A 16,791-nucleotide genomic window follows, 5' to 3' on the forward strand; every position below is an offset into this window, starting at 1 on the left:
CGTCATCACGTCCTGTTTTTGATCCTCTGCGCATGCGCGGAAGCTTCTTACATTTGCGAACCAGTAGCGAAGGTAAGTGAATAACAACCCTGGTTTAAACCCATAGTTTCTTCCTTCTAAACTTCTGAATTGACTGACAGTAGTCAGCACATTTGGAGGCCTTGAAGCCAAGTGGTTGTTGATCCATTATGTTCACACCTAGTCTGGAAACTGCTCGTTTCGTATTCAATACCTACCAGTGCTGGGTTGCCCCCGGTAGTAAAACTCAATGACCCAGCACTACATTTTTTAAACAAGGCAGTTATATGTGTTCTTAATCAACAGAAAAGTAGGAACCCTCTTGAAGGATCAGGGATAAATTTGCTTAGATCTCCACTGAATGTTAACTTAATGAAGTTTCTTAACCAAAATTTATATGTGCAAACCAACGTTCTTCAAATGCCATTTGAAAACTGCAGTTCACCAGCAATTAAAAAAATGCATTTTAGGACAAAGATCCATACAAAAGTTATGTATTTGCAAGAGTAATGTACGCACTGAATTGTGTACAAACTCCAGATTCTAAACTCGTCCGTTAGTTCATTCCACTCTAACAATGTGTGTTTGTGTGTCTGTGTGTTCTGTGTATTACTGCAAAATACTTTATATGGGACTGCTTTTGAAGACTATCAGAAACTTAACTGACACATCTATATTATAGATTTACATCAGATAGACATCTTGCTTTTAACCTTTAAAATCTTACGTATAGTTCAACAAATTTTGGTCCGGTTGCCATGATTCAATCTTTTAGAGACCTTCGGCCTAGATGATTTGAGTCTTCCTTTGACAGATTACAATATATTTGAGGGAGAAACTCCTGAAGTTAGTGTGGCAAGAATTGGTACATTCCAATCACTCTCTGACTCTCTGCTCTCTGTGTGTGTGTATATGTAAGAAGACCAGTGCCATGTTGATTGCAAAGTTGGCAGCAAATAATATTTATGCAATAATTTCAAACAGTTGTAAGAACTTTGCTACTTTAAAACAGTTCTACTGAGCATATGGCATCTCAAGTTTTAATTCTGATCAGCTTCTAGGAGTTGAACACAGTGGTACTGTACATAATACAATCAAAAAATGAATAATCACACTTGATAAATCACTTGATATATCAAATCAAATGTGGCCCACAATCCTTGCATGATGCCTGTAAATTCTAGGACCATAAGTACCACCCAATTATTTGTTCCTTCTTCTTTCAATAATCCCATTCCCCTGGCACAGGGGTCAGCAACCTGTGGCTCTGGAGCCGCATGTGGCTCTTTCACCCCTCTGCTGCGGCTCCCTGTCACTCAAATATGTGTCACCACCACCAATGTGTGACACCTGCTGGCAGACAATTTATTGTGCTTTTCAACCCCCGGTAGGCCAACCATGGATAAATCCAGGAAAAGAAAAGTTTCAGAAGAAAACAGAAAGTTTAATTCAACTACATATGCTGGTTTTTTGGCTGCTCAAGAAAGAGTCAGGCATGGGAAGGGTTTTGTGGCTCCTGGTGTTTTCTTTTCTGTGAGAAATAGGTCCAAATGGCTCTTTGAGTGTTTAAAGTTGCAGACCCCTACCCTGGCAGATACAGTACATGCTTCCTCAGGGCAAATGTATTCTCTTCAGCTTGTTTGCTAATCTCAATGGGTGTTATATTCAACCAGGAACACAAAAATTGCTTTTGTGATGTCGCTTACTCTCTATTGTCCCTTGGGTTAAAATGCCAAGAAGTCAATCAGACACTCACAGAATTTAAAACACTGGATCTGTAATTTCTGATATTGGCCTATAATATTGGCAGAAAGTCTTATCACAGGCAAATGAGGCCAAACATTGTGAAATTCTTGTTTAAAGTATTTTTCTCCCCATTTCTTTCCTGATGTGTAGATCGTCAGAACTTACCTAAGAATTCATTGCGAGAATTGGTGCCCAATGTCTTAATCCTAAGGAATTCCTTAATATTTTTCATGACAGGAAGTGGATCCCCGCCCATGTTGTAGCGACCTAAAAATTGAAAGTAGCAGTTACTATATGGTAGAAGTAATCAAGTTGCCTCTCAAAACTCTGACTGTGGTCCCACAGCTCTTCCAAAGTTTCTGTGAAATTATAGAAATAATTCACTTCGTTCAACTCAAATGAAATTGAATCACTGAAATAAAAGTAGATTTCCCCCAGACCCATTAATTTTTTGATATGCCATTTAAAGACTAAGTAGTGATCTTGATCCAAAAAGGGTTTGACTTCCCCCAAGTTTCTGTGCTGAACACCAGGGCAATCTTTTTCTCCTACTGACAATCAGCTGATTTTGCTGCCAAAGCTGGCTTTTCAGTGGTGCGACTCCTAGAGTTGAATTGGAACATCTAGGAATGATCCAAGATGATCCTTGGAAAGCATGGGAAGAGGAATCTTGAGGATTGCAATTCCTGGTAGGAGCAGCTGGAGAGACAGGTCTCCATCTTTTCCTCTCAGCTGATTGAACTTTTTAGGCATGCATTAACTACACTCATTGATGTTTCTCTTTTAATTTGCTTTTTATTTTCAAAAGTTAACTGATTGGTCAAATGCTGATTTATACTAACCCCATACTGGATTTTAACATGATTTTTTGTATGTATGTGTTTTCTTTGTTCTAAAGAATGCTTTTACCTACAAGTTCAAATGGGGAAGGCTAAAAGAAATATGGACCTTACAGACTTAGAGTTGACTGGTTTGAAGATTGATGGAGATTGGAGATGGACTTTTTTTTTTTTTTTGCTTTAATTTATATGCTGCCCTTCTCCGGAGACTCAGGGCGGCTTACAATGTGTTAAGCAATAGCCTTCATATTTTGTATATTTATACAAAGTCAGCTTATTGCCCCCGCAATCTGGGTCCTCATTTCACCTACCTTTGAAAGGATGGAAGGCTGAGTCAACCTTGAGCCTGGTGAGATTTGAACTTGTAGCAATTGCAAGCAGCAGATGTTAATAACAGTGCTTTAGTCCACTGTACTACAGGCTCTATAATAAGTATGTACTACAGACTTATTATATCCAATTGGAAAATAATTTTGACAGGGCTTTTTTGGGAAGATAGATCGACTTTGGAGAATGGACTTACTATATTTAATCAGACAACAACTGATAAGAGCCCTGGTGGCGCAGCAGACTAAAGCACTGTTATTAACATCAGCTGCCTGCAATTACTGCAAGTTTAAATCTTACCAGGCTCAAGGTTGACTCAGCCTTCCATCCTTTCTAAGGTAGGTAAAATGAGGACCCAGTTTGTGGGGGCAATAAGCTGACTTTGTATAAATATACAAAATATGAAGGCTATTGCTTAACACATTGTAAGCCGCCCTGAGTCTCCGGAGAAGGGCAGCATATAAATCAAATAAAAAAAAAGTTATTAGGGAACAAATCAGGATATTTGATATTCATCCAGGATTGATCAGAGATAACTGTTGTGGTGATTTGGAAAAGATAAAGACATCTTGGTAGACTTTCTGCAAGTTAATTACAATGATAGATTGTTAACAGATTTTGAAAGTTTAATTTTTCTGTTGCTTTGCCTGTTAACTGTTCTTAATATAGTAGATAGCTGACAGGTCAAATATATTGAAAATAGAGGTAGAATTTTAAAAATGTGGGGCTCAGTTTGCAAGAGAGGGAGAAACTAACATTGTTACAATCTATTTATCAGTATTCAACTAAGTTAGATGATATATATGTGTTTGTTTGCGGTTTTTGTTCTTTTTCATGCAGATTTTTAAATTCTCTTGTTTTTGTACAATTTTTTAGATGTAATGTTTTGAATAAAAAAGGTTATTTAGAAAGTGTTGTGTGGGTTTACACACATAGTAAGAGGTTTGAACCTGTGGATTCTGGATTCTGGAAGATGATGGAGAAAAGGATAAAAATATAAAGCAACTTTTCCTGAATATACATATTAAGAAAAAAAAATTGAGCCCTAAATTTCATTCAAATTTCAGAGTAAGGAATTATATTGGGTAAATAAATAGCATAAAGGTTCTTTCCAACAAATATTAGAGTCGCTGCCCTATTAAATATTAAAAAGTAGCTGCAAAAAATTAAAGCTTTCATGCATGTGTTCGTTTTCCTCACCGTCACTCAGGAGGATGATCACATGGCGTGTGGAATTGGAAACAGGAGGAGGAATTAATCCACGTCTCTTCTCATCAGCTTCCTGGGTAATCATCATTTCATAGACCGCTGTCAAGGCTTTCTTGATGTTGGTTCCTGGCTTTATCTTATGCTCTAAAGAGAAAAAAAAGAAGAGATACAAGTAGAAAAATGAAACAATTATTTGCAGTTGGCTAGCCACGGCAAATCTCATTTGCTATTCAGGCTACAGCTGCAGCAGCAATATAACCTAACTGATCTTCGGACCTCCCTTCAGAAAAATATCAACAGCTGTATTCATTCTTCAGTATTGAATGTTTCTCAGTCTAAAGAATTCCTTAAGCATTTTCAATGTATATTGATACTTCCTAGTTGATAGAATGCAGGCAATGCTACTTTGGCGGGTACTATACAGGTAGTATAAAGGTAAAGGTCAGTGGTGGGTTGCTACCGGTAGCAGCGGCGGTGGGAGGCTTTGCCCACCCGCCCGGATGTCATCAAATATGCTCTGCGCATGTGCAGAAGTGGGGTGCGCGTGAGCGAACCAGTAGCAAAGGTAAGTGAAACCCACCCCTGGTAAAGGTAAAGGTTCCCTTCGCACATATGTACTAGTCGTTCCCCAACTCATCTCCGTTTCAAAGCTGAAGAGCCAGCGCTGTCCGAAGACGTCTCCGTGGTCATGTGGCCGGCACGACTAAACGGCAAAGGCACACGGAACGCTGTTACCTTCCCACCAAAGGTGGCCCCTCTTTTTCTACTTGCATTTTTTACGTGCTTTCGAACTGCTAGGTTGGCAGAAGCTGGGACAAGTAACGGGAGCTCACCCTGTTACACAGCACTAGGGATTTGAACCGCTGAACTGCCGATCTTTCGATCGACAAGCATCTTAGCCACTGAGCCATCGTGTCCCTTTTATGGGTAGTATAGTAAAAGACTTAAGGATGTACATGTTGCTTGGAATAGAATGGAAAATGTTATAGAGTGCTACGTAAATGTGTAAATATATTTATTCCAACTATGAAAAAAATTTCTTGTTCGGATTATAAAATGAAGCAGATTGTGGGTGAGCAAAATGATCTTCTAGCCCAGGGGTCAGCGACCTGCGGCTCTGGAGCCGCATGTGGCTCTTTCACCCCTCTGCTGTGGCTCCCTCACTCAAAATATGCGTCACAACCGCCAATGTGTGACACCTACTGGCACACGATTTATTGAGCTTTTCAACCTCCGGTAGGCCAACCATGGATAAATCCAAGAAATGAAAAGTTTCAGAAGAAAACAGAACATTTCATTCAACTACATATGTTAGTTTTATGGCCGCTCAAGAAATAGTCAGGCACAGGAAGGGTTTTGTGGCTCCCGGTGTTTTCTTTTCTGTGGGAAACAAGTACAAATGGCTCTTTGAGTGTTTAAGGTTGCAGACCCCTGTTCTAGCCAGACCTATCTACCTGGCAAAGATCAGGAATATATCTCACCAGAAACTTTGACATTTTGTAGTTGCTCAATCACCCAGGCTGCATCAGTGCTCTGTGCTTGCATTGTGTTCAAAACCTCTTTGCTATGCGTGGCAAAAGTGATGATGGCATAATTGGGGGAGACATCATAGCTGGAGATCTGCAAAGGGAAACCAGGAGACAAAAAGAAGCAAGACGTGTACCCCATTTGTCAACTAGGTTCATTAACATTCAGTCCCAAGGGCAGTATGGGAATGGCTTAAACATTTCAGCGCATAAAATCTCCCACCGCCAAGCATTTGCTAGTGTGGGAAGGTTTTTCATCCCCGGCCTCTCAACCTGGCTTACTCTTGCTGACATAGACTTACCAATATGGCAACCTTTGCAAAGTCCAAGACTACCCACTCTATGACTTCCACAAAAGTTTGGGGATACCCTATTCTAGAACTTCTGCAAATGCCCCATTCCAGAGCTTTGCAGAAGTTGACACATTGGTAGGGCACAGCAGGCCCAGAAGCTAACAATAAATAATGTTTTTCTTCTATCCAGTCCCTCAACCAGCTGAGGACCTCTTAAAGATATGGAGAGTTCAGTATAAATCTCTTTCATTTTACTGTTGTTACTTTTTTTTAAAAGATCAACTATGGATTACCAGGGGTTTAAAACATGTTGGTGATCACCTTTAAAGCGCTCCATGGCTTAGGGTCAGGGTACTTACGGGACCACCTTCTGCCACCAATTGCCTCCCACCGGCCAGTTCGCTCCCACAGAGAGGGCCTCCTCAGGGTGATGTCGGCCAGACAATGTCGGCTGGCGACCCCCAGGGGGAGAGCCTTCTCTGTGGTGGCACCTACCCTCTGGAACAATCTACCCCCAGAGATACGAGTGATCTCCGACCTCCGGACTTTTCGTCGGGCCCTAAAAACCTATTTTTTTCAGTTAGCCGGGCTGTCCTGATTTTATGGTTGGTTTTAAAATTTGATATGGATTTTAATTGAAATGTTTTAAATTATGGGCCAAATTTATTTAATTATTTTAAATCTATTTTTAACTTTTGTGTATAAATGTTTTTTATCTTGGCTGTTCACCGCCCTGAGTCCGAAAGGAGAAGGGCGGTATAGCAATCTGAAAAATAAAATAAATAAAAATAAAATAAATAAGGCAGGGGTCAGCAACCTGCGGCTCTGGAGCCACATGTGGCTCTTTCACCCCTCTGCTGCGGCTCCTGTCACTCAAAATATGCGTCACAACCACCAATGTGCAACACCCGCCAACATGCGATTTATTGAGCTTTTCAAGCCCTGGTAGACCAATCATGGATAAATCCAAGAAAAGTTTCAGAAGAAAACAGAACGTTTAATCCAACTACGTTAACAACGTTTAATCCAAATATGCTAGTTTTGTGGCCGCTCGAGAAATAGCCAGGCATGGGAAGGGTTTTGTGGCTCCCGGTATTTTCTTTTCTGTGGGAAACGGGTCCAAATGGCTCTTTGAGTGTTTAAGGTTGCAGACCCCTGGACTAAGGGAACCTCAAATAGAGAGTGAATCTTGCTACAATTGTTGGCAGTTGTCGTCAAAAAGAGTACTAAGGGTCCCTACAAGGAGGATCAAGGGTCTCTGGTGTCAGAAGAATAATTTGGGGTTCCAACATAGCCAGAGTTCTCTCTCTAGCACAGGGGTGTCATACTAATGGCCCTCAGGCCGGATGCGTCATGCACAAGCCACGCCCACCCCAGCTCCACGAATGGAAAACATGTTGTGAAACATCATGTGACATCGCGAGTTTGACACCCATCCTCTAGCACATGCAACTTCAACAGGCACCATATAAATCCCACACATGCAACAGCACACACTCTGCTAGAGAGAAATTCGCTGAAAGATGGACTCCAGCACAAGTCCGAAAGCTCGGAAGATAAAACCTCTGGTCCTGGTGATGATGAACCCAGATTTGATCCTGCAACATTATCCTAGGACACCTATATTTGCCTTCCTTCGTGTTCTTCTTATCATCTCAGTTGCTCTTCTTTGTACTCTTTCTAGAGTCTCAACTTCTTTTTTATGTTGTGGCGGCCAAAACTGGGTGTAATATTTTAAGTGTGGTCTTTACAGTATATTGGTCATCTTGTTCAAGAGATTAGGACTTACTCAAGAATTAGGACATTGTTTAGTTCCCCCTAGTTTATTTCTCATCTGGCTTTTCCTTTAAAAAGAATTTTGATGATGATGATAGTAATAATAATAATAATAATTATTATTATTATTATTATTATTATTATTATTATTATTATTATTATTATTATTATTATTCATAACACAGTCGCTCAGATGGTCTACTGGAACTTGTGTCACAGCTACCATCTGCCTGTAGCAAAGAACTGGTGGGATCATAAGCCTGAAAAAGTGGTCGAAAATTAGTATGCAAGACTATTGTGGGACTTCCGAATACAGACAGACAAAGTTTTGGAACACAATACCCCAGATATCACAATTGTGGAGAAGAAAAAGGTGTGGATCATCGACATTGCCATACCTGGTGACAGCAGAATCGACAAGAAACAACGTGAAAAAGTCACCAGATATCAGGACTTGAAAATAGAACTGCAGAGACTCTGGCATAAACCAGTGCAGGTGGTTCCAGGGGTACTCGGCACACTGGGTGCTGTGCCGAAAGACCTAGGCAAGCACTTAAAAACAATTGGCGCTGACAAGATCACCATTGGTCAGCTGCAGAAGGCCTCCTAACTGGGATCTGCTTGCATAATCCACCAATACATCACACAGTCCTAAACGCTTGGGAAGTGTTTGACTAGTGATTTGGGATACGAAATCCAGCATGCTCATCTCGTTTGCTGTGTATACTGTCATCATCATCATCATCATCATCATCATCATCATCATCATCATCATATATGGGACTTTCGAATACAGATGGATCATCATTTGGAACCCAACACACCAGATATCACAGTTGTTGAAAAACCGAAGCATGCAATCTATTGATATTGCTGTACTAGGAGACGCCAGAGTCGAAGAAAAAGAACTGGAAAAAATTATGCAATATCATGACCTGGCCATAGAAACTACATGATTATGGATGAAACATGTGAAAGTGATACCCATTGTCATTGGGGCACTTGGTACCATGTTTATATAATACATCAAGAAATTGCAGCTTCCTGCAATAACACCAGCGGAACTGCAAAAAACTGCACTACTCGGAACATCGTACATTTTTAGAAGTTACTTGATTGATATGTAGGATGCTGGCAGCAACCCGTATCAACCATCAGTGCCAGTCAGGGATATTTGTGATACATTTTTAAATGTTCAGTTGACTGAGTTTCATGTTTAATGAATAAAAGTTTATAATAATAATAATGTAACTGCCTTAGAATAACAGAGTTGGAAGGGATCTTGGAGGTTTTCTAGTTGAATCCCCTGCATAGGCAGGAAATCCTACATGACTTCAGACAAATGCCTTGGTGCAAAGCAGACTTCACTAAGCTTTAGCCTCATTTTTTGCTGGCTGGAAGGACCTTCAGCTTTACAAAGCTCCCACAACTTTACAATTCGTGGACTTTAACTCTCAGAATTCCTCAGCCAACATGGCTAGCTGAGGAATTCTGGGAATTGAAGTCCACAGCTTGTAAAGTTGCCAAGTTTGGAGACCCCTGCATGGGATGGTAGAGAATATTTTATGAAGCTAATGAGAATTTTATGTTGGGCCAGGCTCACAACAGCAACCATTTCTCAGTGGCTCTCCACATTTCCAGTATTCCCTTGATCTTAAAAGCGGTTTACTTCTGCCTTATAATTTCATCCTGCTTGCTGAAGAATTCTGCATCTTAAAGTCCATAGGTCTTAAAGAGGCGAAGTTTGATAAACCCTGGTTTATAACTAGTACCGGTTACTTCTTGGTACATGGCTGAGCAAAGAAATTATCTGATTCTTCCTTACCTTCTCAATCAATTTGATTGTAGCATTTTGTGTACTGTTGAAATCCTCTTCATTAATACTTTTTGAGGCATCGAGTAGAAAGTAGATGTTCATTGTGCCTCCTTTCTTAATGACAATCTTTCGCTTCTGTGTAGAGGCTGGAGAGAGAGAAAGAACTAATATTCGTATCTTGTTTTCCCAGTTATGTGTAGTTTTGATATATTGGGCATTCTTTCAAGGGAATGAAGGAATTGCAACCTGACAGCACATGATCACTCACTCATTCAATCAACTGCAATAGTTGAAATAAAGCCACATTTTTGTTTTGTTTTTAATGAACGAAGTTCAGCTGTATTGTATATATTGAATTATATTGTATATACTAAGTATATTGTATATACTGAAGAGCAACCAAGATGATTAGGGGACTGGAGGCTAAAACATATGAAGAATGGTTGCAGGAACTGGGCATGGCTAGTCTAGTGAGGAGAAGGACCAGGGGAGACACGATAGCAGTCTTCCAATATTTGAGGGGCTGCCAAAGAGAGGAGGGGGGTCAAGCTATTTTTGAAAGCACCTGAAGGCCAGACAAAGAATAATGGATGGAAACTGACCAAGGAGAGATTCAACCTAAAAATGAGGAGGAACTTTCTGACAGTGAGAACCATCAATCAATGGAATAGAAGTTGCTTTCGGAAGTTGTGGGAGCTTCATTACTGGAAGCTTTCAAGAAGAGACTGGACTGCCATCTGTCAGAAATATAGGGGTCTCCTGCTTGCGGGGGGGGGGGGGGTTGAACTAGATGACCTACAAGGTCTCTTCCAACTCTGTTAATCTGTATTATTGATTTTGCAGCCAAAATGGTATTGTCCATCTGAGGAGCCAAATCATTGGTCTGTGATGATGCCAAGCAGGGTGGATAAAAATCAATGATTTAAAAAAAAACAAAACAGATTTTTTTAATTTAAATCGGATTTTTTTGATTTAAATCGGATTTTTTTGATTTTTATCGAATTTATTTTAATAAAAAAATTTTGGGGTAAAAATCTATCGTAAGATAGTTTTCTATTTAAGATACATAAATAATTTAGTTTATTCAGCATGAAATGGAGCTTAGTTATGTAGCATGAGGCTGTATATTCTGCAACACTGGGACTATCGGTGAGTCAGCAGTGGGTCAAAGGAGTAGCAGAGATGACAGTTGCTCTTTAAAAATTATGATTTAAATCGAGTTGATTTAAATCAAGCCTTTCTACTAGTGATTTAAATCATGATTTAAATTGTGATTTAAATCAACTCGATTTAAATCAAATCCACCCTGATGCCAAGATACATAAAAACGCAAGACTCTACAAAATACAGGGAGGGCCAAGCCTTTCCATATACACACAGGTACCTCAATGACCTAGTACGCTTAATGCACAGAAAATACTGGTTTAACATTGAAGGGGGAAACTACACACAAGGTGGTAGAGGCACTACTGAAACGAATTAATTTAGAATAAGGCACAGCTACCGCAACATACTGCTGCAAGTTTCATTAATGGAAATTATGACCAGGAGCTATTCCCTTGATAACTAGGAACATCTCTGTATTTTGAGATGAGATTCAGTCCAGAGCTTCAAGATGATTTTTAAATGTATTGTGAGCCGCCCTGAGTCTTCGGAGAGGGGCGGCATATAAATTTAATTAATTAAATTAAATTAAATTCAGAAGAAGGTAGCAGATAGATATGTCTATGAGTAACAGCAGCTGTCAATCTAACAGACATCCACAGAGAGACAATGGGGTCTATATAGTGGTAGACTCATGCCCAAGGGTATTATGGGAAGAATCTTCCACCTTGGAAGTATCCCTGAGATATGCTTCGATTTTTCCTCAACTAATGATCTGCTTGAATATTTAGAAAAATATTGTGCAATGTCTTAGTTGTGATGTTTTTAACAATTCTCTCATAGAAGAGAATCTTTGTAACTCAGGGTTGAGCTCAGTGGTGAAATCTAAAATTTGTTACTACCGGTTCTGTGGGCGTGGCTTGGGGAGGGTAATGTGACTGGGTGGGCGTGGCCTTTTTTTTTTTTTTTTTACTTTTAAAACCATTTTAACCTCAACCTCTTTGGTTGTAAAAAAATGCTTTCAAAAGGCTCTGACAATCCCAGCTGAGTTGCCTGATTGGCAGAGGCTTTTTAAAAAACTCAGCTGGGATCGTCAGAAGCATTTAAAAGAAAAAAAAAGTTTTTTTCTTTTAAAATCCTTTGACGATCACAGCTGAGTCGCGCGATCATCAGAGGCTTTTTTTTTCTTTTAAAAGCATTTTTTCCACTGAAGAGGTTGTAGAAAAAATGCTTTTAAAAGTAAAAAAAAAGCCTCTGATGATTGTGCGGCTCAGCTGGGCATGGGGGGGGGTGCAGGGATTTTTGCTACTGGTTCTCTGAACCACCCGCCTCCATCGCTACTGGATTGGGCGATCCGGTCCAAATCGGGAGCATTTCACCCCTGGTTGAGCTATAGCAGAGGCAGTGATGGGTTCCAACCGGTGTTACCACCGGTTCTCTTCACACACACGCTTTGTGCGCTCCGCGCAAGCGCATTTGGTTTCTGCCCAGCTGAGGTGCGGCAATCCACTCTGCCGCGCCTATCAGTTGGGCTAAAAACCAAGAAATAAAGGTAGGAATAAAACGGGGGTGAGCGGGAGGGCCCAGGTCCCAGTCACAGAGAACCGGTTCGGTGATGTCACATCGTCACCACTACTGGCTCAGCCGAACCGGGCCGAATCGGGAGCAACCCACCACTGAGCAGAGGTCTTCAAACTTGGCAGCTTTAAGACTTGTGGACTTCAACTCAGCATAGCTGGCTGGAGAATTCTGGGAGTTGAAGTCCACAAGTCTTAAAGCTGCCAAGTTTGAAGACCTCTGAGCTATAGAGTCCTTGGTCCTTTCTAAGCTTGGTTGTTAGCTTGTAGACATTTCATTTACCCAACCACATAACATCATCAGTGTTGGTGAGTTCTGTTAGTTAACTTTCTTGAAAGGAAAGAAGAGTGATTGTTGTTGTTGTTGTTTTTTAAAAAAAACCTCGGTGTTCTTTTTTCCAATATTGAAATGAGATTCCATTAAATTGCCGTAGAATAGGGGTCTGCAACCTTAAGCACTCAAAGAGCCATTTGGACCCATTTCCCACAGAAAAGAAAACACCGAGAGCCACAAAACCTGGGTGGGTGTGGCCAACTCAATGTCACTCACTTCCACCAGTCACATGACCCCCCTCCCCCAGCCACACCTACCCAGCCGGTCATTAGGGCAGAGAACCAGTTAAAAACACCGGGAACCACAAAAACCTTTTGACATATATTTCTCTCCCCTCCCTTCCCTCTCTCTCTCCCTCTTTCTCTGTATCTCTCTGTCTCTGCCCTGGCCGCTTCTCCATCCCCCGCCATCACCCTTACCTTCTCAGGCCAGGCGAGGAGTGACTGGGAGAGGAGGGTGAGGGGTGGGGCCGACCAGTGGTGGGATCACCCGACAGGGAGCCACAGCAGAGGGCCCAAAGAGCCGCATCTGGCTCCGGAGCCGCAGGTTGCTGACCCTACTCAGAGAAATTGAGAGGATCTAACAATATTAATTGTGGTCTCTCTCTTGTTATGCTAGGAAGTGAATTATAATTATCCAAGCCTGTTCCGTTTACAAAGACTTACAGATATTTCTACTGGCATCTGCGGCTTCAGCAGTTTCAGTCAAAGATGAGATGAAATTGTTGGCAACTTCTTCTGGGGTGTCAAAAGTATATGGCTCTGGGAAGGAACAAGAGGAGGCTCAATTAGTAACAGATTATAAAAGAGAATGCCCCAAAATAAATAGAACTAATTTTTATGCAAAACAGGATTGAAATAATAAGAAGGGAAGTTGCACATTTTGTTGCTCTGGGACCCTTTGGGATAAACATATAAGATTCTTTAGTGCAGGGGTCTCCAACCTTGGCAACTTTAAGCTGGCGGACTTCAACTCCCAGAATTCCGCAGCCAGCAAGGGAGTTGCTGGGAGTTGAAGTCTGCTAGGCTTAAGGATTCACATTTTCAGCCCCAGGATTCACATTTTCAATATTTAACTCAGTGGTGAAATGCAGCCGGTTCTATCCGGCTCAGGCGAACCAGTAGCGCTGGAGGCTCCGCCCACCTACCCGGACGTCATCACATCACGTTTTTGAATCTCTGTGCATACACAGAAGGTCCTGCATATGCACAGAGGTGTAACACGCAAGCGTGAAGCAAGCGCGCACACACGGGTACTCCATTGAACCTGATTTAACCCCCCTATTCATCCCATCAGGCATTCTTTCCCCTCTGCTCACGCCGACACTCTGGTTCTGATCCACTCCAGCTTCCTGATTCTTGGCAAATCCGTTCACTGGATCCAAAAAGGATGAGACCACGCTCACAAGTGTAGCGGACCCGATATTCTATCCGATATTGGTTTCCTTCTTTTCGAGCACCAATTGGAATCCCGGGGTTAGAGCAATGGCCAGCTAAAGTAGGAGAAGAAAGGACACCATGAATTAAATAGTCATTTTTGAATTAAAAGCATTTGCTAGACCAATTCTCGAATACAGCTCATCTGTCTAGAACCCGCACTGCATATTGGATATTAACACAATTGAGTGTGTCCAGAAATATTTCACAAAAAGAGTCCTCCACTCCTCCGTTCGCAACAAAATACCTTATGCCACCAGACTTGAAATTCTGGGTTTAGACAATTTAGAACTACGCTGCTTTTGGTCTGACCTAAGCATAGTACACAAAATTATCTGCTACAATGTCCTACCTGTCAATGACTACTTCAGCTTCAACCATAACAACACATGAGCACACAACAGATACAAACTTAAAGTGAACCGCTCCAAACTCAATTGCAGAAAATATAACTTCAACAACAGAGTGGTCAATGTCTGGAATGCACTGCCTGACTCTGAGGTTTCATCCCAAAACTCCCAAAATTTTAACCTGTCTACTGTTCAGCTCATCTCATTCTTAAGAGGTCTGTAACAGTGGTGGGTTGCTCATCTCTTGGATGAGAAGCAAAACGTCTTCAAAGAAAAACTAGAAAGTCCATTTGCTTCTTGAAAAAGCACCGTTGGGACATGTAAATGAAATGTTGATGCTTGTAGTGGCCCGTCAGCGGCCTGTGCAGTTAGTAGCTGATTCCGACAGCGAGGAGGCTGGTGTGATGTTGCACCAGCAGCCTGTGCAGCTGGCATTCGAGTCAGACAATGAGGAGGCTGGAGAAGATGTGGTGCCAGAGGTGGGGATTCAGCCAGGGCCTTCAGAACCTCCAGAAGCTCCCATAAGTGAAGAGGAAGAAGAGGAGGAGCCTCTTTTTGATGCACGAGCGTGCAGAGCTGTTAAAAGGCAGGAGTGGCTCCTCAGGAGTAATGCTTGGGGCTAATTGGCCACTCCCCTAGCCTACTTAAGGAAGGACGATGGCTGATGCAATTTGCAGGGAACAACTTCGTTCATATTCCTTCGCGTCTTAATTCCAGAAATGTTTGATTTGGCTCTTGTTTCTCTCTTGTCAGTTTTCCTGCAAATTGCTTCTGGGCATTCTGCCAGCCACAGTAAGATTACGGTTATCTGAAATACTGTGCCTCAGAATTAAGTTATTATTCTTTGGATTCTTGTCGGCTGTTAATGACGTTAAATTAACAGCCCTTGTTCAAAAAAGACTGATTTAAAATTGTACTTGTGTTCGAACAACTACTAAAAAAGCTTATTAGTAGTCCTTAATTAGTAAACTAAGGTTTGTACGGACTTTGTGTGTGCTGCGTTCTTTGGGGTCCGTAGCTGGGGCAGAACAATGCTACATTTCCACGCTGAATACAACCAGGTTTTTCTATAGGAGCATCACACAGGAGTCCTGCACAAGAGCTTGCAAGTTTCGAGGGAATTGACCCTGCATGATGTCCGGATGTGCCATTGTGTGGAAACGAGGCATCAGCATTGGTGGCTGGTAGTCTATATTGGCTAATGGCAGATGTGTCTATTGATAGCTGAGTATAGATGATGGCGCACTAAAAACTGATGTTGTGTTTTCGAAGACAGAAAAGGAAGTCTGAAGTGAGAACGGTGATAGGACTTGCATGTAATTAATTTCCATACTCACTTCCATCGTGACAAATGGTTGTTTTTCCACTCCATTTCCCATTGGGAAGGCAGGTGCGGACTTCAGACCCCTCCATGCTGTATCCTCCATAGCAAGAAAACGTGATATTATCGTTTATATTGTAATATGACTGTGGAGGCTCATAGTAACCATTTTCAAATTCTGAAATTCTGGGGCAACGAATATCTGAAAAGAATAATAAATGATCAGTAAGCGGGATTGAGTACCTCACGATTATATTCTCTACCTCAACAAATTAATTCTCCCCTCTCCTTCTTGAGCTATTTCAGTATTCAACATATGAAATTGTGCAGAGGATAGTGGTGGGTTTCAATTTTTTTTACTACCAGTTCTGTGGGTGTGGTTTGGTGGGCGTGGCATGGGAAAGATACTGCAAAATCTCCATTCCTACCCCACTCCAGGGGAAGGATACTGTAAAATCTCCATTCCCTCCCCAATCCAGGGGGAGCTTACTGCAAAATCCCCATTTCCTCCTGATCAGCTGGGACGTGGGAGGTAGAGAATAGATGGGGGCAGGGCCAGTCAGAATTTTTACTACCGGTTCTCTGAACTACTCAAAATTTCCGCTACCGGTTCTCCGAACTGCTCAAAATTTCTGCTACCGGTTCTCCAGAACCTGTCAGAACCTGCTGGATTTCACCCCTGCCACTATTTCTTTCAATTCTGGGGCACCAACCCCTTTCTGAAAGAGGTGTTCGCTCCAAGCTGTGTTGAGAAATAGCCCTGACAGATAACAAATGAAAAACATCTCTCTGGCTGTAACATTACCAGAGGCATCTTGACGCACAACCAAGCAGCCACTTATATTCACTTATCGCAACCCACTTGCTAAAGAGAGTCACTGGTGATGCTTTTCAAAGGACCAACACATGTTCTGACCTCATTGTGGAGGTAGAATTGGGTAGGCAATAAGGACCGTCCAATTTATATATCTAGCATTTTCTCTGATGTCAAACACCGTTCAACGAGGAAGAGAGACTTCTAAAATAAAAAGTTACCATTTTTTGATAGTAAAATCGTTAAGTCTGATCTTTGGAGTAAATGCTAAGCATCTCTGGTAGCTGAAGACATGCAGGAAGGTT

General features: G+C 41.6%; 1 protein-coding gene across 1 annotated transcript in view; it reads right to left on the reverse strand.

Moving 5' to 3' along the window:
* Nucleotides 1-16,791, reverse strand: part of LOC117667888 (complement factor B-like) — a 46,589-nt gene that overhangs the window by 16,995 nt on the left and 12,803 nt on the right. Inside the window, exons 3-9 of the mRNA XM_060693361.2 lie at nt 15,689-15,874; nt 13,884-14,057; nt 13,231-13,326; nt 9,560-9,696; nt 5,621-5,759; nt 4,131-4,283; nt 1,930-2,031 (exon numbers count right to left, since the gene is read on the reverse strand). Of these exons, the coding sequence (XP_060549344.2) occupies nt 1,930-2,031; nt 4,131-4,283; nt 5,621-5,759; nt 9,560-9,696; nt 13,231-13,326; nt 13,884-14,057; nt 15,689-15,874 (987 nt within the window). The remainder of the gene's footprint in view (nt 1-1,929; nt 2,032-4,130; nt 4,284-5,620; nt 5,760-9,559; nt 9,697-13,230; nt 13,327-13,883; nt 14,058-15,688; nt 15,875-16,791) is intronic.

Source organism: Pantherophis guttatus, chromosome 2 (genome assembly GCF_059756535.1).
Source record: "Pantherophis guttatus breed Tessera chromosome 2, ASM5975653v1, whole genome shotgun sequence".
Classification (NCBI taxonomy): domain Eukaryota; kingdom Metazoa; phylum Chordata; class Lepidosauria; order Squamata; family Colubridae; genus Pantherophis; species Pantherophis guttatus.